The 19,852-nt window shown below is 42.2% G+C and overlaps 2 protein-coding genes across 3 annotated transcripts; one reads left to right on the top strand and one right to left on the bottom strand.

Annotated features, from left to right (window-relative positions):
• Nucleotides 1-140: 140 nt before the first annotated feature.
• mtfr1 (mitochondrial fission regulator 1) lies at nucleotides 141-4,756 on the bottom strand. The gene is made up of 8 exons (XM_056434566.1): nucleotides 4,673-4,756; nucleotides 3,958-4,063; nucleotides 3,579-3,677; nucleotides 2,777-2,901; nucleotides 2,414-2,649; nucleotides 1,984-2,233; nucleotides 1,516-1,696; nucleotides 141-1,392 (listed from the first exon to the last, which is right to left on the bottom strand). Exons 2-8 carry the CDS (start codon nucleotides 3,991-3,993, stop codon nucleotides 1,336-1,338), a joined length of 984 nt encoding a protein of 327 aa, XP_056290541.1. The 5' UTR covers nucleotides 3,994-4,063; nucleotides 4,673-4,756; the 3' UTR covers nucleotides 141-1,335.
• Nucleotides 4,757-5,079: 323 nt separating this feature from the next.
• On the top strand, nucleotides 5,080-14,949 carry armc1 (armadillo repeat containing 1). 2 transcript variants are annotated; one of them, XM_056434569.1, is made up of 7 exons: nucleotides 5,080-5,264; nucleotides 6,097-6,305; nucleotides 8,861-8,952; nucleotides 10,609-10,801; nucleotides 11,337-11,453; nucleotides 12,019-12,093; nucleotides 12,742-14,949. In XM_056434569.1, exons 2-7 carry the CDS (start codon nucleotides 6,144-6,146, stop codon nucleotides 12,931-12,933), a joined length of 831 nt encoding a protein of 276 aa, XP_056290544.1. In that variant the 5' UTR covers nucleotides 5,080-5,264; nucleotides 6,097-6,143; the 3' UTR covers nucleotides 12,934-14,949. The 2 variants fall into 2 exon arrangements, with proteins under 2 accessions (XP_056290544.1, XP_056290542.1); XM_056434567.1 differs by having other exon boundaries at nucleotides 6,094-6,305.
• Nucleotides 14,950-19,852: the final 4,903 nt, after the last annotated feature.

The following is a 19,852-nucleotide window of genomic DNA, read 5'->3' as shown; positions in this document are numbered from 1 at the left end:
GGAAATGATCAATCACTGTTGTGGCTGTTTATCGGCGCTCTTTGATCTCTTTACTGACGCACTCTTCAGGAGCGACTAAATAAGAGGGAAGGTGACGTTCATCGGCGTCAGACTCGATGACAGATTGACATCAGAGCAAGTTGGGACAGACACTTTTATTTAGAGATTTGACAATTAAAATGTATGATTTTTCTACAAAAGTCCTTGACACCTGCAGTCCATGTTCCATAATATAAAGATATACGAGGAGAGTTGACTTGAAGCAGCAACTACACTGGCATGATGAACAGAACTGGAAACCATGAGCAGTCATAACTAAGAACCCTCAAAGGCCCAGAGGCTCTGTCTTTTCAAACTGGGGCCTGAAAATGTGATTACAAAAGCATTTTATACCTTTGGAATACAGATCGGACCCATGACTAAAATGTTTTATATAGAAACTAGTATTTCTTTACTGATTGTTGAACTGTAATTCTTTAAATGATAATACAATAAAACCTTGCATATGCGCCTGTACCTTCAATAAACTAAACAAGAAGCATGAAGTTTGCTTCAGTTACAGTCTCGGGCTTCCTCCCTATTTAAATGATTGAGAAACGAAAAGATATTTGGCAGAGAAAGGCAGAATCTCGCAGATCATCACTGGAATGTCTTTGGCTCTTAAACAGATCGTACTACAGAGAAAAGTAATGTCAACTAAAACCAGAAAGACACGAGACTGGCAACAGGGACACGGATAAAGTACAACACTGTCTAAAAGCCACTTGGAAATATTAACGGACAAATCTATCACAAGTGTTAAAATCTTAATTCTCACTTAAACCACAACATAAATAGAAGAATCCCAATCATAAATTAGTCTATCATACATGTATAAACAATATTCCTTGAGGAACTAGGTGCTCCCTTTCTTAGTTGGTTGAGGAACTCTTCAGTTTCCACTGAGACTTAAAATGGGAACGCACACATGACCAAATATGCGATATGCAACAAGTTTAACAACAAACCTAATTATGATTGAGCAATACAACTAAGTGTTATTCAATTATGTAGCATTGCCTCCGTCACTCAGAACAGAAGTTGTAACTATTCAACTTAAAAATAAAAAGACGTTCAGTTGAACAAAAATAATCTTGTTTTTAAAAGAACGCTAATATAATTTAGAAAAGTGCAAAACAACAGATGTTGTCGATGACTTGGATGCAACACAGATGACTGAAACGTGTCAACTACTTCAGGCAGAATCCCTTGTTCTTCCACAGAAACAGCTCACGTTGAGAGGGCGGGAGAGGCACTTCAAAGTCTCCGCAGCACATCTGGACCTCGAGATCAGAATCAGATGATCAGAGCAACTCCTTTTTCCCCAGTTGATTTCAACATGTGCTGCCCAAACTGTGAACAGACAGAAGAATGATTACATAGGTTTCTAGAAACAACATTTTACGTTGGTTCACCAAGGATTCACTCAGGGCCGACTTTGGAGGCATAAGAGCGATGATTACAGAAACATCTCACCAAAGGGGTTTCAGTTGGAGGTTTCACTTGTGGAACGGGAAGTTTGAAATCCTCTTGGTCTCCTTGTTCACTGTCGTGTCGATAGCGATGGGCAAACTTGCGTTTCAGGGCCTCGGCGATGAGCGTTGCAGCGTCTAGAGGCTCGCTGGATTTCCCTTTGGCTTCACCGTCCACTGGCCGACTACGGGACAGTTAAGAACAATTACAAATGACTAGTATTTAAGTATTTGTGTTGCACAAGACATGTCTTTCTATCGATAGCAGCTGCTCAAGATGATAGAAGTGTTGCTCTAAAGATGCATTCAGATATAAGAAGCTGTACATGAGGCAAAGATGTCTAAGCTTGGGTTGAATCTGTAACAATACACTTCATGAGAGTAATGTACGGAAACAATACCATAAACACCTCCAACTAGCTCATTTCTGCATGTATCTGAATGTATTCTCGTTGATTCTCTATTTAAGTACCTTTTGACGGATCGCAATTTGATTTTGCTCATGTCTTTCAGGACATCAAGCATGCTGGGAATTTCTGCTGACTTTGAATCCAAAACTTTCTGGCTGTCTGTCTTCAATCCCCTGCGCTCCTTTATCAAGTCAATGACAGAAAATGTCCGCTGAAGACTAAAGGGTGGAGGAAGTGGCGGTGGAGGAGGAGGAGGAGGCGGGGGAGGCAGGGTGCCACAGGGTGGAGGGGGAGGTATCCCTGTGGTAGCAGCTGAGAGGAAACAAAGGAAAGACAAAAAGGTAAAGCTTTGAGTCATGCGAAACTCTCCTGCCATCTAGAGTGAATTCAGTGTTACTGCAGTGGAGTAAATGGAGGAGAGCAGATGCTGCAGTGCATGTATGCACACAGAAAGAGACGAGTCGACGTTTCTGAGGGCAGTTGAAGAGTTACCTGGCTGAGAGTTCTTTTCCTGAGCCAATACGATTAGTGCTATCTGAGATTTGAGTTTAGCAAGTTCCGTCTCCAGTGCACCGATCTTCTGAATGGCCTCATCGTTGACAGTTGTCGGCCCCTGGGGGTCCGGAGTCCCCGGATGCAGGCTTGGTAGTGACCTTTGGCGGGTTAAGGGTTGTCTCTGAAGATGAGGCCGGCAGGCTCGAAACACAAGCCCCCGAGGGATCACTGACCTGCGTCAACAGGGTAAAATCACCTTTTACTAGAGGTCACTCACAGGAAAAGATAAACTCTTACACATATAACTGCAATTATCCATGAGACGATGCAAGGCGAGAGAGATCACTAGCCCACTCTCACCTGGGTCCACTAAAGGAGTCTTCGTCTTCTTCGTCGATCCAGGCGACATCAGCCAGAGAGGCCACCAAGCCATTCTGCCTTCTGGCGGCAATTAGGACACCAGCGTCTTCACTGTATGGATAAAGCTGTCAGGGAGAGAACAGCCATCAACATTTTTACAAAAAAAGAGCACATGCCAGGGCACGCAACGACCACGCATTTCAACCACTAACAAAAGGGAGTCATTCAGTATACATAGGAAAAAAGGGCAGTTCCGACATAGGATGGAGGGAATCTATACGATGTTAATGAAATGTTCAGGTCGGTTAGAAGGTCAGGAGGTATTCAATCCACTTGAAGTTACTGAAGGTTGCCGAACACACTGACCTAAAGCAGACATACTGCATTCCTCAAAGCTAGGGAAGGTAGCTGAAGGAAAAAGATAAGAAGAAAGAGAAAGCACAGTGTTGAAAGAGACAGAAAAGTAAAGAGAAGCAATTCAGTGTATTTTATTACATTGCCACAGAATAGAAATACCTCAGAAGTTGACTTTTAACCGTTAAAAACAAACACTTGTGTACATATCTTTGTTCTAATGACTTCATACAATGAAAACAGTGAAACAACCTGAGGTAAACAAAAGTTGGACAAGAGTGTGTGTACAGTCAGAGAGACCGGCAGAAAGCCAGAAGAGGGGACAGGGTTATAAGACAGGACAAAAAGCTGCTATTATCTTAAAATACTAGCTATACATATACAGACTAGTCTGTCTATCAAATTACACAACAGGATACACATTATGATCATGGTGACCTTCCCTCACCTGAAAATGAACCCGAGGACAGGGATTAAAAGGAAGACTGGAAGCTATTCTCCTCACTATACTTCTCGAGGCCCCGTAGGACTTGGCTGATCCAAAGACCTGAAAAACAAAAAGATGAAACGCAAATATTAGAAAAAAAAAGATATGCCACATTCTGTCAATTACTATTACTTTATTAACAAACTACATCGAGTCAACGTATGCTGCACTCTAGTGAAAACATTCACTTGTCTATGGTTTTTCTTAGATGTGGCACATAAAAGAGACCACAACAATGGGCTTTCAGAAGTGAGCCAGACAAAACAGGTTAGACTTCTAAATCAATATTGATTTTAGCAGACACTTATTGATTTGGACATGGACAGGGATCGTCACATACCAGGTCCATTTCGATCCGTGGGTTGTCTTTACTCATTTCTGTTGAGTTTCACAAGGGCAGGTGGACACGTGCCCCAAATCCAAGCGCGTCATCACCAAACGGTCATCTGAAGGAAACACGGAGCAAGAGGGAGAAATTCAGGTGGAATCACCTTAAACACACAACTTTTAAAACCACCAATCCTTCTTGATAAGCTTTATGCATCTGCAATGCCAAGATGCTCCTGTACAACACACATATATACGCGTAAAATACAAACCTACTAAATACAAGTTATTATCTTCATATGTATAACAAAATTAAAGCGTTAGTTACATTAACTAAAAATATATAAACAAAAGGGTTATACATCTAGCTTAGTAACGTTTACAAGTTTCTCTTTAGAGCCGTTTGTACATTGTGAAAGTTCAGAACCTAAATAATGACTCCGAGAAACATGTCAAAGTGAATCAGTCGTAGTTGTGTTCAGATGTTACCTATTATGCACGTAATTATGCAAGTCGTAGAACAGGTAAGGTTCAATCAAACGGGTAGCGTTACATACGAACTTTTGCGGTGACTTACGCCACATAACTAATGCTAACGATGATAGCACATTCACGAGCACATTTATTAGTACATGTCGAAGACAAGCACATTTAACTAGTTTACCAGTCACACGTCAACTTTACATTTATATTCCACGACCGGTCTGTAGACTTTGACACAAACTTACCAAAACTGACGCTAGAAGACAACTTTTCTTTCGTTTTTCCACCTTGTCAACCGACGGACCTCGAAAGTGGTTACTATGTGGGAGGAGCCAATTTTATTATACGGATTACAAGGTGTAGGTTGTGTCTATAGAATGACTCCATTGGTCATTCTCGTTGATTGACAGACAAAGTCACCAACTGCCTCTGGTCGATAAAAGAAAACCATCTGCTGATTGGTTCGTTTGTCAATCCGTCAAATCATTTCGTCAAATCACATACCAGAACGCGTGTGTGTGTTCGTTATAGCCTTCTACATTTCCCGGCGGGGAGGTGATAGGTGTGATCTGCTAGGATTAATGTGGAAAACTGGGATGTCCTCGTTCACAAAACAGCTGTACCCGCTGATGTGCCACAAAAATCCAAACACTGGGTGACAGCTGCTAGCCAAAGAAGCATACTAAAGGAAGGGGCGCAGGCCTAGCGTTAGACACATTATTTTATTACAGTAGTTTTTAAGGGGGCATCGAAACTTTTTGTGACGCCGTTTTGGAATGTTTTGTAACTGAAGTCAGCCGGGGTTGTCTCATGATTTTACTGAAAACTGTCAAAAAGGTATGCTATGATTGTTAAGTCACATTCGCTAGCCTAGCTTAGCTGCTGAGTCGCCTCTGTACGACAGGGCGTGTTTTGAGGTGAGGTTGGGGGTCGTAGAAAGTGTCTTTGGCAAAAAATGAGTCTTTATATTTTGTTTTACAAAATTGAACGATTATGTTAGAAGTAAAGCAAGATATTAAACCACACCACTTAATCTGCCTTCCAAAGCATGCTACGCTGTGTGTGTACTTTCACGTGACAACGACAGCATATCACTGAATACAGTGCATTTACAAACGCCACTAATCAGTCAGATTGCGGAGGACCACATTTCAGAGGTTGTTACTGATATGAAACTACCAACAAATCAGTAAAACGTTGCCCAAGGCAATTGGGTTGTTACGTTTAATTGTTGGTTGATGCCACACTTCGTTTAGCAAGGTGTATCATTATTGTGCAGCTAAGGTCTGTTTTATACACATAACACGTACATGTATCAGTGTTGCAGCAATTAGTTGATTCATTGCTTATTTGATTGACATAAAAACATTTGTCAACATTTTTGCCAATCAATTAAAGTTGGATTTAATGAAGGTGAAATGACAAATGTTCTAGGTTCAGTTTCAGGTTGGGGTCTCAAATTTGAATATGTGCTGCTCTTCTTTCCTCTATGATTGCATATTTGATTTCTTTGAAAGTATATTGTTGTTTAAATGACAAACAAAAAAGACATTTGGAAACTGAGGGACAATTTCACCCACTTTTGGACATTTTGTAGTCCTAATAATGAACTGAGAAGTCTAATAATTATCGATGTAAACTCCATGATTTGCCTTGTTTTCCCCAGTAGAGGGAAGAGGTTGATTTGATGTGCGTGGCATCAAGACAAGAGGCACCATGAGTGCGGAGCTGGATGCGCTGACTGTGGTGAACCAGCTGCGAGATCTTGCAGCTGACCCCCTGAACCGAAGAGCCATAGTAGAAGACCAAGGCTGTCTGCCAGGTCTCATCCTTTTTTTGGACCACCCCAATCCACAGGTCGTCTACTCTGCACTACTGGTAAGCAGCATTCATATATTTTGGACTATTTACATCAAAGATAGCTAATGTTGCATTACTATAAGGTTTGAATACACAGGGTGGGTTATTCAATACTGTCATAAAAAGATGGAAATTATCATTAACATGCTCGTGGAAATATTCTGTTTAATTAATTTAATCTTTGTTGAACAATCAGTTGTGTTCACCTACTGGTTTCTGTCATGTAGTTGTTTTCCGCTTGTGGTATATTTTGTCCCCCCCTGCTGTCCAGCAGTGTCAGAGCAGGTTTCAGTGACCCTGAAGGCCATTTCTCCCACCACTGAAAGGCAAATGCCTGATCCCAACCGCCACGCTCAGACTCACAGACTTTGATGCACGTTCCCACAAAGTCTGTGAGGGTTTAGGGCTGTCAAATTGTTGAGTGTTTTGAGGGCTTTAAGAGATTTTCAGTCCTTTCGGAACACTTTCCGTGAGTCCACATTTGTGCAGGCTCTGCCCAAGAGAATACCCACAATTCAAAGCAATGTGACAGTAATCATTGGGGTTACCAGTGGAAGTAGGAGAGGTAAGGAAAACAATTTCAACAAAGAGCAGAGCAAGCAAAGGCGCTATATATATATATATATATATACACACTACCGTTCAAAAGTTTGGGATCACTTAGAAATGTCCTTATTTTTCAAAGAAAAGCACTGTTTTTTTCAATGAAGATAACATTAAATCAATCAGAAATACACTCTATACATTGTTAATGTGGTAAATGACTATTCTAGGTGGAAACATCTGGTTTCTAATGAAATATCTCCATAGGTGTATAGAGGCCCATTTCCATCAACTATCACTCCAGTGTTCTAATGGTACATTGTGTTTGCTAATCGCCTTAGAAGACTAATGGATGATTAGAAAACCCTTGAAAACCCTTGTGCAATTATGTTAGCACAGCTGAAAACTGTTTTGCTGATGAGAGAAGCTATAAAACTGGCCTTCCTTTGAGCTAGTTGATTATCTGGAGCATCACATTTGTGGGTTCGATAAGACTCTCAAAATGGCCAGAAAAAAAGAACTTTCATGTGAAATTCGCCAGTCTATTCTTGTTCTTAGAAATGAAGGCTATTCCATGCGAGAAATTGTAATGTGGTACTACAAATTGCAAGATGCTGGAAGAGTGCCTGACACCATCTGTCAAGCATGGTGGAGGTAATGTGATGGTCTGGGGCTGCTTTGGTGCTGGTAAAGTGGGAGATTTGTACCAGGTAAAATGGATTTTAAATAAGGAAGGCTATCACTCCATTTTGCAACGCCATGCCATACCCTGTGGGCAGCGCTTGATTGGAGCCAATTTCCTCCTCCAACAGGACAATGACCCAAAGCACACCTCCAAATTGTAACCCCTAACCTTAACCCAAACCCAAACTATTTAGGGAAGAAGCAGGCAGCTGGTATGCTGTCTGTAATGGAGTGGCCAGCACAGTCACCAGATCTCAACCCCATTGAGCTGTTGTGGGAGCAGCTTGACCGTATGGTCCGCAAGAAGTGCCCATCAAGCCAATCCAACTTGTGGCAGGTGCTTCAGGAAGTGTGGGGTGAAATTTCAACAGATTACCTCAACAAATTAACAGCTAGAATGCCAAAGGTCTGCAATGCTGTAATTGCTGCAAAAGGAGCATTCTTTGACGAAAGCAAAGTTTGAAGAAAAAAATTAATACTTCAAATACAAATCATTATTTCTAACCTTGTCAATGTCTTGACTATATTTTCTATACATTTTGCAACTCATTTGATAAATAAAAGTGTGAGTTTTCATGGAAAACACGAAATTGTCTGGGTGATCCCAAACTTTTGAATGGTAGTGTATATATATTAAACAGCTAGTTTACTCATTAACCATTTCTTTTGATTTTGTTATTAAAGCTGTTTTGAAAAAAATTTGAAAATAGATTATTCGACAAAAATCACATTCACTTTAAGATATTCAAATTATGGGAGAAAAAAAATATAAAATGAATACCCACAATTGTACATAACATTATATGACGTTGTCATGGTAATGAGATATGTCGCAACAAAGTGCTGTCCCATTGGTATTTACACCATTTCAAGCACTTGTGGTCTCACACTCAACCATGACGTGTGACATCAGTAAGTCCCTGAGGGTTCAGATGAAGGCATTGGGGGAGCATTGGGATTGGGCCCCAGTCACAGGCTGAAACATGGTGGGTTACATATTTAACATCACTGTCCAATGGGGACATCTGCTATCTGTTTTGTGGTGACAACATGATACAACGTCTAGATATAGCAACCTCTCCCTACCGCCACCACCCCTTTGTACAGCACATGACTTGTATTGTGAGAACACATCTAAGTGGCTTTCTGTAACAATCGCTCCTGGGCAGTAACCAGTCAAGTGTAAACACAGGATCAGTGCATGTGTATTTATTTTGGTTATGTAATATTTTTAAAAGCTCTCTTTCTCCCCCTCTCTCTCTCTCTCTATCTCTCTTATGATATCACAAAGAGTGTCCGACGTTCTGCGCTGGACGGATAGATAACAGTTGCCCTTGTCTTTGCAGGGCGTGCGCTACCTGGCAGAATGTCGAGCCAACAGGGAGAAGATGAAGGGCGAGCTGGGCATGATGCTGAGTTTGCAGAACGTCATGCAGAAGCAAGTCCCTGTCAACACACACACATATATATATATACACACACACACACACACATGCTCACTGTGCACTTTCTTGATGTTAAACCTTAACATGGGATTTGTTTTGTTTTGCACGGACAATGTGTGCCAGTCTGCAGGTTTTCCAGACAGGTTGATGCCCTTCTGTGCGCCATGTCAGGATGAATGTGATTAAAGTTGATTTAGAGCAGGGTGCTAAACAGTTGAACTGCTGTTTCTGCATCTTAGAGATTTTAATCCATCTCGCCACCTCTCAATTTCTTGATGAGTGCACTTTTACTGAAGTGAGCTTATATTTGCTCTCAATTTATTCTGCAGAGGTGGCTCATTGTGCTCACGTGGTACATTAATCATATTTATTTGTTGCTTGTTTCTAGAGTTGTGTCATTTGTAGGCTTTTCTGGAAGCACTGTCCACAATTTACCGCACAACTTTCTATAAGAGCTTGATGAACGCACTCTGGTGGTTTGAGGAGGTGTTGTGGTCCAGATAGCTGGTCTCACCCGAGGGTCTTTGGCAGTTTTGCTAAGTGACTGCTGGTCTTCATCAGCACCCTGATGGGAATAGACCTATGCTCAAGTGGCCGGCTGTAGCTTGTATGATTATGCTTTCCCCTCCGCCTTCTCTTCCTGCGGCAAAGCTCTCGCCTGCCCTGGAGTTAGCCAGTCACTTCAGCTAGTCGGGCACAGCGTCAAGAGGAGCCCTGCAGTAACGGCAGCAGTCCAGTCATTCTGACTTTGGATAGAGGTCGATCATAGCTGGACAGAGTGGGGACACATGGCTGAGGGGGAGCGTCCAGCATGGTTGCACCAAACGGGTGTGAATCCCATTTTTATTCCTTCAACACATAACGATCTGAAGCTCAGCAAGACTTTGCCTCTCTCCCGATGCGTAGATGAGTACGTCAATCGAGGAAGGTGTTTGGCTTCCGTGGAGCCGGAGCAGGGATGTGTTGGAGCCTGGGAGCACCGGGGCTCCCACGGGGCAGCCGTGCCAGACAGCTGATGTCATGTGTGGTTACGATGGAAGGAGTGATGACATGATAACATATAAAGCAGTATAGCCCACAGGTTTATCTCAGGAAAATATCAGCCACTGCAACGGACCTGATGGGGCTTCTTCAAGGAAAGATACTGCCCACTTGAATATTATGCTCTGCAGTGTTTTTGGTGCTAAACGGGCAGAGAAACTCTAACTGAAGGGTATAAAAGGCTTAATCAGAGTTTAGATGTTGTGTGCAAAGTAGCAACACTGTCTTTACTAATTTAAAGAGTGACTGTATTTCTCAATGTATTGAGAGGCTAGGTGGTAAAATGGTTGTCACTGTTGAGTTCCACATCTCCAGTGTCGGATTTGGGCTTCCAAAATGGGAGCTTAATCAATTAATTTCAGTTCAGGCATAAGTGCACACGATTCAATTGTTCTATTCTTGACATCAATTATCACATCAGCATTCAACTGCGATGCACCTGTAGTATTGTTACACATGTACTTACAAATACACAACTGACAACTTGTGTGTACATAAACCACATTTGTCAAATACAGCGCCGCAGGTAATTTATTTAATGATTGTCTTCTCTTTTTGCCCTCTTGGTCTGTCTGTGTCTCTCTCTCTCCCTCTCCTATATATTATAGGAGTACGTCACCTGGAGAGACCAAACTGCTGGCCTCTGAGATCTATGAGATTTTGCAGTTAGCCGGTATAGAAGAGGCCGAACAGGCCGAGGCAGCCGCTGCCTCCTGCCAGCGTAAAGCCCAGTTCTTCCTGGGCTCCAACAACAAGAGGGCCAAAACGGTGGTGCTGCACATTGATGGCCTGGATGACTCTGTGAGTGTTCGCAGGAAGCGTCCGGGTCCCGATGCACCGACACTCGTCTGTCACGCTCAGTTCTCAGTTTAAACTCAACCGAAGTTCTGATGCACAAAAATCGTCGATCGTGTTTTCTGTGGCGATTATCGGTGTTTGAGATTGTCGGAGCAGCTTAGCGGTGTCTGTCGGGCGCAGGTTTGGGAGTGTGTGGGGGTGGGGGGGCGTTGGGTTGTAAATGTCAGCCATTGAACAGCAGGACGTTGAGATGTAACCTGAATGCCGCTCTGCTGGGCGCTTGCAGCTCGCCAGATTACATTACAGCAGACAGACGGCCTCTGCTGGGCTGCCTCGCTATCAGCACATCAGAAACACCCAACACTGGCAGCTAGAAGCCACAGCCTGGGAAACTGTATTTCTCAACAGCCAGTTGTATGTAGTAATATCATGTTTTATCACGAGTTTGTATGTACTCATGCCCTTAACCCATGACATGTTTCCCTTGTTGTTTCGCACATCTTCTCATACCTTTCGCCCGTCTCCTGTCGCTTGTCAGGCTCGACGGAGCCTCTGTGAAGAGGCGTTGCTGAAGCTTCGAGGGGTCATCAGCTTCACCTTCCAGATGGCTGTCAAGAGATGTGTTGTCAGGATCCGCTCTGACCTTAAAGCTGAGGTACGGGTGTGTCCGGGTGCAGAAAATCACCATTCAATAATTTTCAGTTGTAAAATTTGATGTCAATACCATTTGATATTTCACCATTTTTGCAGTTTCATTATAGTGAATGAACTCTTTTCAGTTAATTTCATCTTTTAAATTTAGTTTATTTAGAGTTTTTTCTCAAAATAATTCAAATACAGGTGTCGGGAGGCAAAGGGAGAGCCTGTAACTATAACTGTTAAAAAAAATGTCTTTAAGAGAACTATGGCTTATTAGCACAATATTATGATCTGTGCATTATTAACATGACATCCATTTTACATCAAAATAAAATAAGATTATAGTCAATACCAGAATAACGCACTATATCATCCAGTATAGACACTCTTGTTCCATTAATTACTAAAGAAAACACCTAATTGAGGTTTGGCTAAAAGTGATGAACATGTACTCACTAACAAATCACACGTACATTTGATTTGCCAAAAGTATTATATCGTACTTTATATTTGAGCTGAAGACGAGTACAAAGAAAAAAAAGGATCAAATGAAATGCTCTCTTTCTTTTTTACCTTCCCAGGCGTTGGGCACAGCAATCAACTCCACCAAAGTAATGATGGCTCAGCAGGTGGTGAAGACACGGGGCGGAGGAGAGGTAAGGACAGCTGAGACGCAAATCTGTTAGAACAACAAACAAACAAACTCGAGGATCTGTATCGTTTACCTTTCATTTCTCTACACGAGACCCGTTTCCAGTTGACGGATCAGCGTGTGTGTGTGTGTGTGGTGTGTGTGTATCTGCACTGGGAGTGTAGCCGCCCTTGCCTGCGGCTGAGACTTATTCACAGTGACGTGATTAGCTAGTCACATCTCTGCCTCAGCCCGTGGGCTCGTTTCTTTTGCCAAACACAAAACCAGTCCCAGTTGCACCTTTTCACAGCAGTGTTGCAGATTTAGAGCTCACATTTAGTGACACTGTATTTTAAACTGCTAACAACATATAAGATGCCAAAGTGTTTGTTTTTCAATGATCTTTAAAGCGTTTTGATAATTATTGCTCAATTGATAAAAACATTTGTCAGAGGGTGTGTAATAGTCATGACTAAATGTGGCCAGCAGGGGTCAGACCTGACTCAATCATGTACTCCGACTTCAAGTGATGATTATTTGGCTCTGTAGTTTGTGTTTTACATTAATCCTGTAATTAGGGCTTTGATGAACTGCATACTTTGAGATAATATAACCCCAATTAATTTTCTGTTTTGCTGTTATGAAATAAACAAAACCACCTGTGTCTTTGTAGCTGATCTTGCCATTCCAGGAGGACTCGGAGGTGCTGGTAGAGGAGAACACAAACATCCCAGACTATCTACCGGAGGAGGAGAGTCCATCCCACGAGCCTGACAAAGCTGTCACACGCGTCGGCTCCATCACAGACGGCATGGGCTGGGTCAACACGGCCGCCAACTTCCTGACACGCTCCTTTTACTGGTGACCACTTCCTGTGTTTCTCTCTCTGCCCCCCATTTGTCATCCAGCTAAAGCCTGAGCGTCTCTCGGCCTTGTCCCGGACTAAGCCCTGCCTCACGGCCATCCTCTCGTCTAATATTCCCTCTGCTAAGCACACGGAACCCGGCCGGACTGCCAAGTGGAACCTGCAATAACATTAACGTGTGTACATATTAAGATACCAATCCCACGACCGGCTGTAGCTGCACAACGATACACTAGCGGCTGATCTGTTTCTCACAAGACTTAGCCAGAGGACTTCAAATCAGCCGAAACCAAATAGCATACTGGAAATGTGTATCGCTGCGTCGGCAGAGTGGACATGTGGCAGGCGTGTTTAAATGTTCCAAGGCTGATTTTGATTATGTTGAAAATTGGGAGTTCCCTTTTGTGCATGGTTTTGTGGTTTCTCAATTGTTGTCTCCTCTGATCGACATTTGTTTTAATATTTTTCCTAATTAGGCTGATTTGTTTCCTTCCTTCCCGTCACTTTTATTAGCATACTGAGTCTTTTGTGCCAATCTTTCCTGATTGCCTCGATCTGTGACTTTTGTGTGTGCCTTTTTTGACGTTTTACTTTCAACATATTAATTATGTTATTTTTTCATACGTCATTCAAAAATACCTTCCAAGCATTTCATGTTTGTGCGTCCGAGGTGGCCCTAGCAGCAGCCAGCCTCCCCAGCTTTTAGCCTCATGAAGGACATCTCTTCAGTAGTTATGGTCAGCGAGACCCCAGCGAGAGGCCGCCGCCCATTCAACCACAGCTCACATACATTTGTTTGTAGCCCACTGCACAACTAATTAAAAATACCACCCCCCGCTGTGTTTAGCTGGACTCTCTGGACTGATACTATAAAGCAGTGGTGGTGAGTTGTATGACAGCTCCTCGTGTTGATTACACAGACTTCAGGCTACCTCTGCTTTCAGCCCTCTAGCTCACATCAGCATTATCGCCTTCTGTAGTTTTAGTAAATCCTTTGCTCAGCATGTAAAACCTGTTCACTGCCTGCTTGTCAAACACTTTCCTGTGTTACCTGGACTCCCACTGACATTTTTTTACAGTATTGTTACCCCACCTGTCTAGTTAACATTTCAGTTTAGCCAGCAGTGTCCTTAACGCACAGATCAAGTTGGTGCACGCTCCCACACACACACACACACACATGCAGTGGACTCCCTGATGGTGATGGTGGTATCCTGGCACAAGGGCGTTGCTATGTACATTTTGTAAATGGTGCCTGGTTCCCTAAAATCTCAAACCATGTGAAGGAAAATGTTGTTCTCTTTTTGTAAGACTGATTTTCATTTTACGTTACAAAATAGGACTTTACAGCTAACACTGAGTGAGTTTGCTCCTTTTGTTTAGCCCTTACAGCCCCATGACTCCCACCAGGTTTTTATTATTATCTCCTCTGACTAATTATTATATACAATGCTGACTTTTATTGTTTCAATGGTGCGGAGACGTCACAGTTGGTTGAGGTTAAAGCGGATGGTGGACTGGCACAGAATGACCTGAATAATCTCAATTGATGGCGGTTCTCCTCTGCAACAGCAATAACATTTGTTTGCATTAAATGTAGTTGTTATAGATCAGCATTGGCCTCCAAAATAATGTTTTGGAATAAAAGGTATTCGGTAAAAGTTAGAATTATCATCAGTATTAAAATCTCTTTTTTTGCACAGAAGGAATCTCTTAAATTGCATCCGGTAATTAGATTTTTAAAAATTATTTTATGTCCCCTCATACGGCAAAGAAATACTTGAACGTTGTTTCTTATAACTGCTCCTATCAAAATGTAGATTACCCATAACTGCTAGATTTACCACATCTGTGAGGATGACGACAAACAAACAAATGTAAGTCCTCAAATGTAACTTCATGTGTACAGACTTCATGTGTCTGTCATCAAATGTTAAATAATGTAAAGCAGATCTTAAACATGTAGATTCCCATAGAATGTTAATGCAAACCATGATAAACTTCAAATCAACATTTGTCTGGTGCTTTTCTTCTTTTTCATCTGGTTGTACTGAATTTGATAAGAGGATCTTGACCTATGATCATTTCCCAGTGTTACTCTTCATGGCGTGTGCAGTGGTCACACCAGCCATCCAGACTTTGTCAAATCACATTGCTGAAGGCAACAACCATTCTGAGCCGAGAGACGGAGGGGGAATTCAGTTTTCTTTACTGGGGCATAAGTGAGGTGCCCCAGGGCGATCCAGTGGCCTGCCCGCCACCTCCCCTAGCCCGGTGCTGGTAAGCAGCAGCAGTCAGCCGCAGCTGGAGGCCCCGGAGCTGCTGATGCTGCTGCTGCTGCTGTGTCTCTAATGAAATGCTGTGCCAAGCTGGAGGGGAGGCCTTCACTGCTCCGCTGTATTATCTGAATGGAACGTCGCTAGAGAGCTTGTTGAATGGCAAGTTAAACAATTGTCAACATGCTCAAGCCATTTTAAGTTGACCCTTTAATTTATACTTGTAAATTACCAGAGAGAACTTTTCTCCTTCAAGATTCTGCAAAGTAAAATGCAAAAGACATCTTAAAATGCATACTGGAAACCTCAGACATCAGATATAAGTTGCAGCACAAGCAAATCGTCGAGTTTGAAGTGCAGACTTGATGAGTGAAGAAGTCCAGCCTGGGCACAGCTTGTAAATCATTTCACTTGAACACTTTTGTAATTCAGGTGGACGTTCAATGCACAGGTCAAACAAGACAACGGGCATTTGTTTAATTGGGTTGCAAATAATTTTATTAACTCTGATATTTTCTTGACAATAAAACTTGAGCTTTTCTGATCATATAACATGATTTTCATCAGGTAATTTTGTATGTAACATCTTGTCTATGTACATTTCAGAATCACTCTGTCTCTTGCAGTACCAGAGAGAAAACACAAATACCTTTCAGTGACCCAATGTGTGTGTGTGTGTGTGTGTGTGATCTGCAGTATAAAAGGCCTGTGAGGCCTCCAAGCTCAGACTTCTCACTTATCACCACTAGAGAGAGACAGTAAGTCTAGTCTGACAAGGAAAATAAATGAAGTGAGGCGTCCAGAGTATAATCTGAAAACATCTCATAAAAACACTTGTTTGTAATTAGATGACCTAAGGCTGCTACTGCTGTCGGGAGTCGTGCTGAAACAGCATTTCCATCTGGTCGGTTTGAGCTGGATCATAACCATTAACAACCATGAACATGCCTCGCTCACCTCCGACTGTAACATCAGTGGACTAATGCAGCCATAAGGTTGTTTTTAGTAGTTAATATAGTGTGCACCTTTCTCCTCAATGTCTGAACACTGATGTAGAAGGCGATTGTCAGTTTTAAATTATTTTCCTTCAGGGTTCATACGCCTCATGATATGAGTCGTGTGAGAAGTTTTTAAGAGGATTTTTTTCCAGAGGACATTAAAGTGGCACTCACCTCTCATTTTCAAATTAAAGCCACAGATAATTTCACTTTTGCTCCTTGAGTTCTTTGGAGAAACCACCTTGCCTTTCTCCCCTGTTCCATACCCCCATCAGATAAAACACAATCAGCCTGTGTTGTGCACAGGCCTCATCCCCCTCATGGTCATATCAGCCCAGTTGCATAAATGTGTTGTCGGTATCATCCTCCCACCTGTGCGTATTTGCATGGTTAATCTGCGCGCAGGGGGAGAGGGCCTGATGGAGGGGAGATAGGTGCTTCTCGAGGCCCCATGGCTTCTTGAGGAATTTTATTGGAGGTTCAGCTCCCAGTCAATGGGATCAGCAGTAAATCCCACTCAGAGTGTGGCAGGAAATGATGTGACTCCGGCAATTTATGTCAAATAACTTTTGAGGCTGTGTGAGTGTAGCGATCAACGCTACCGGGGCAGCGATAACTCTTTGCGGGGGGGAGGGGGGAGAGAGGAGGGGGGGTGGCGGTGAAGATTTAATTGAGACATTTTTCTTTATCTGCAGCGAAGCGCCGGAGTCGTGTTGTTGTGTAACGAGATGTAATGTCTCTCTTTATACGAAGGTCAACATCCAGGATGAGGGAAGGTCACGGACTGACTGTTTGAGCATCCAATTTGCTCACGTAATACCCGACCCACAGGGAGTAAAACACAGTGTATTAAGTTAACCAGTCCACATATCACAGGCAGACATGGCGCCCTGTGCGGAGGGATGAAATGCATCTTCATGAGTTTATAGTAGCCGGTGAGTGTGTAAGGGAACAGACATGTTAAGTAATAGAGTTGCTGAGTTTGAAAGTATTTTTTACCCTTAACTGTTTCTATTTGTCTCCATGGTGATAGATGTATTGGAACCACGTTTAAGGTACTCGTAATACAGGAGGTGTTACTAATGTCTTTAGAGCTGATGTTAGATCACTTTGAGGCCAGTAACGAATGCTCATTGGTTCCTCTCGTACCAATCATCTATTCTGCATTTGTTAATAGGCTATGTGGTAATTATAATGTTTATTACTGATTCATGTGAGCATAATGTAGCTGGTAAAGGTTTCTGTTGTTTACAGTATAAGAATGGATCACATTTTGTAAAATGATCATTTGTCTTATAGCTATACGTACGATATTCATCTGCAGTGATGGAAGAAATATTGTTTTAATGTACAAAGGACAATGTAAAAACACATTCCACGTAAAAGGCATTCAATTTTAAAAAGAGTACTGAAGCATAAGGAAAATGTACTTGAACTATAAGTTAAACCATTTATTATATAGAAGATGGGCCAAAGTAAATGTATTATATATTGTAATATTTAACGATTATAAATAAGGCATTAGCATGTAACAGTTAAATGTTGTCAACCTAACTTAACAGGAAGATAATTCGAACAATTCCATATGTAACACTGATGTCCATTTACTGTGAAATTCTAACGGTGACCTGCTATATTATGCTTGTACTCTGTATTGCTGTGAAAGCAATGCACTCTGGGACTTATTGCCCTTGTTCCCATGATCCCGATGGTCAAGTGATGCTTTTTGAAGTAATTTACTGCTAATCGCTGCTATTACTGTACATTTTGATTTTGATGAATTACCGTATTCCTCAGAAGTAGGGATTCTATAAATTGTACAGTACATTCATATTGAAACTGTTATGCATGCTTTGATTATTGTAAGTTGTTTGAGTCTTCTGATACTGTAGAGATACAGTATATTGTACAGTAGCTCACTGGTGGCCAGTAATGTGCTTGGATTTTACAGTAATGGGGCATGCAAGAACACTATTATAGGTTTTGTATGTTTATACTTCTCTAAATATGGCCAACATTGTGAGGCTACTGACTGAATCTGTAATGTTACTGCAGTATAGGTGCAGTAACATCTGCCTCTGAAAAGAAGTGAACTATATAGCAGCAATAATATACAAGTACTGAAAAAAACAATAATTGAGATCTTATCTCTCAAGCAAGGTGATCTGTATTACAGATTGTTTATACTTTGTAATATAAATGGTAAACCGTTGGTGTATACAGTATATATATATATATAGATATATATATATATGTGTATCCATGTGCCTCCTCCTGCATGGGGGCCTTGATGAGATGCATGCGCACACAGGCAGCTCATAATTGTGGCCATAGCTCATTATTGTTCCCCCGGATGATTTGGATACGCCGGCGGGAGCCTCGTCCTCTGACACCGCCACGTCCGACAACCACTCCAGGCACTGATTGGTGGGATGAAATATTGCCGGCGAAAATTAAAAGGTCCCGGTGTCAAAATAATTCATGATATGCATATCTTCCCGGCTTGATGAAATCGCTGATATCTGGATTAGGAGGATAATAAAAGCGATCAGGCTACAGTTAAACTGTTCCAGCAGCGGCGTGGGGGAGGCATCTTCTTGATGTGTCGGGAGAGTTGGGCTGCGGGGTCAAGATTCAACAAGTGTGTGTATGTGTGTGTGCGCGTCAGACCCCTGTCAGATTGTGTGCGCTGCAGTTCCCCACACACCTAGACCTGTGATTTGAATATCCGCTGTAATTGTCCAAAAACGGCTCATCAGTGGATCTGCCCGCTGCCATTAGGGCCCAACAATATGGTGTGACATTCAAATTCCCCTCAATGACAGGTTATTAGGAGCCCCAAGCAGCCGGCACATAATTAAGCACCGTAACGTTGACCTGTAATATGAAGTGATGGCTCAGTCGCATCGCGGCGGAGAATGAAATAGGTGCTTTGTTAAAACACAGGAGAACTGGGGGATTTTTCACACGTCGGGAAAAAAAAGTGATCATAAAAAGCAGACAGATGTCGATGCAAAAATTCAACCATAGAGGCAAATAACACCGACTATGATTTTATAACTGGGGGAGGGGGGTGGGGGGACTGTTTGCCAGCTGCCATGGCAACAGCTGACAGATTAGAGAGTGAAATAACACTCATCAATATCAACAAAAGTGATGCATTTGAATGTTTTTGCCTGCATTCTGTTCGCCTATATGGGATCATGTAGGTTTATGTTATACAATCGACTTACTCCTTTTTTATCCGCAGCGATGTTGAGCTGTGTGAACAAATCTTTCAGAAAAACAAACAACCTGAGAAAAAGAAAATGAACGTGTGACTTTCATTTGTGACACTAAAAGCCTATTACGCAACTTAAGACATGCTGTCTGAGGCCCCCGCTTTCCCCTTTAGAACAAGTGGACGTTGTGATGAGCAATGGACCCATCTGCTGTGCCCTCTCCTCCAACTGGTGTGTGAACATGATGTAGTCTGTAGGTGCCCATTTACAAGTCGGAATATAATACCAGTACCTGGAAAATGTTCCAAAAAGATGATTACGTTTCATATTAAGGAACACGGTCTGCAGGGGAACAGCTCTCACGTCTCTGCATATAGCATCGAAGCAATCTTTTCTGTCGTTAAGATATTGTTTTAATGGGCTT

The sequence above is a fragment of the Pseudoliparis swirei genome, chromosome 16 (genome assembly GCF_029220125.1).
Source record: "Pseudoliparis swirei isolate HS2019 ecotype Mariana Trench chromosome 16, NWPU_hadal_v1, whole genome shotgun sequence".
Classification (NCBI taxonomy): Eukaryota; Metazoa; Chordata; class Actinopteri; order Perciformes; family Liparidae; genus Pseudoliparis; species Pseudoliparis swirei.
Note: the sequence above shows the minus strand (reverse complement) of the source record. Positions and strands in the feature narration are given on the sequence as shown.

What these genes read in the sequence shown, in the direction of transcription:
- mtfr1 (XM_056434566.1), bottom strand. Translation starts at nt 3,993, where the DNA reads ATGAGTAAAGACAACCCACGGATCGAAATGGACCTG. An exon ending in GGAAAAGAACTCTCAGCCAG is followed by an intron (nt 2,234 to 2,413) that starts GTAACTCTTCAA and finishes GTTTCCTCTCAG; the next exon opens with CTGCTACCACAGGGATACCT. An exon ending in CTCCAACTGAAACCCCTTTG is followed by an intron (nt 1,393 to 1,515) that starts GTGAGATGTTTC and finishes GTCTGTTCACAG; the next exon opens with TTTGGGCAGCACATGTTGAA.
- armc1 (XM_056434569.1), top strand. Translation starts at nt 6,144, where the DNA reads ATGAGTGCGGAGCTGGATGCGCTGACTGTGGTGAACCAGCTGCGAGAT. An exon ending in TCGTCTACTCTGCACTACTG is followed by an intron (nt 6,306 to 8,860) that starts GTAAGCAGCATT and finishes TTGTCTTTGCAG; the next exon opens with GGCGTGCGCTACCTGGCAGA. An exon ending in GCTCTGACCTTAAAGCTGAG is followed by an intron (nt 11,454 to 12,018) that starts GTACGGGTGTGT and finishes TTACCTTCCCAG; the next exon opens with GCGTTGGGCACAGCAATCAA.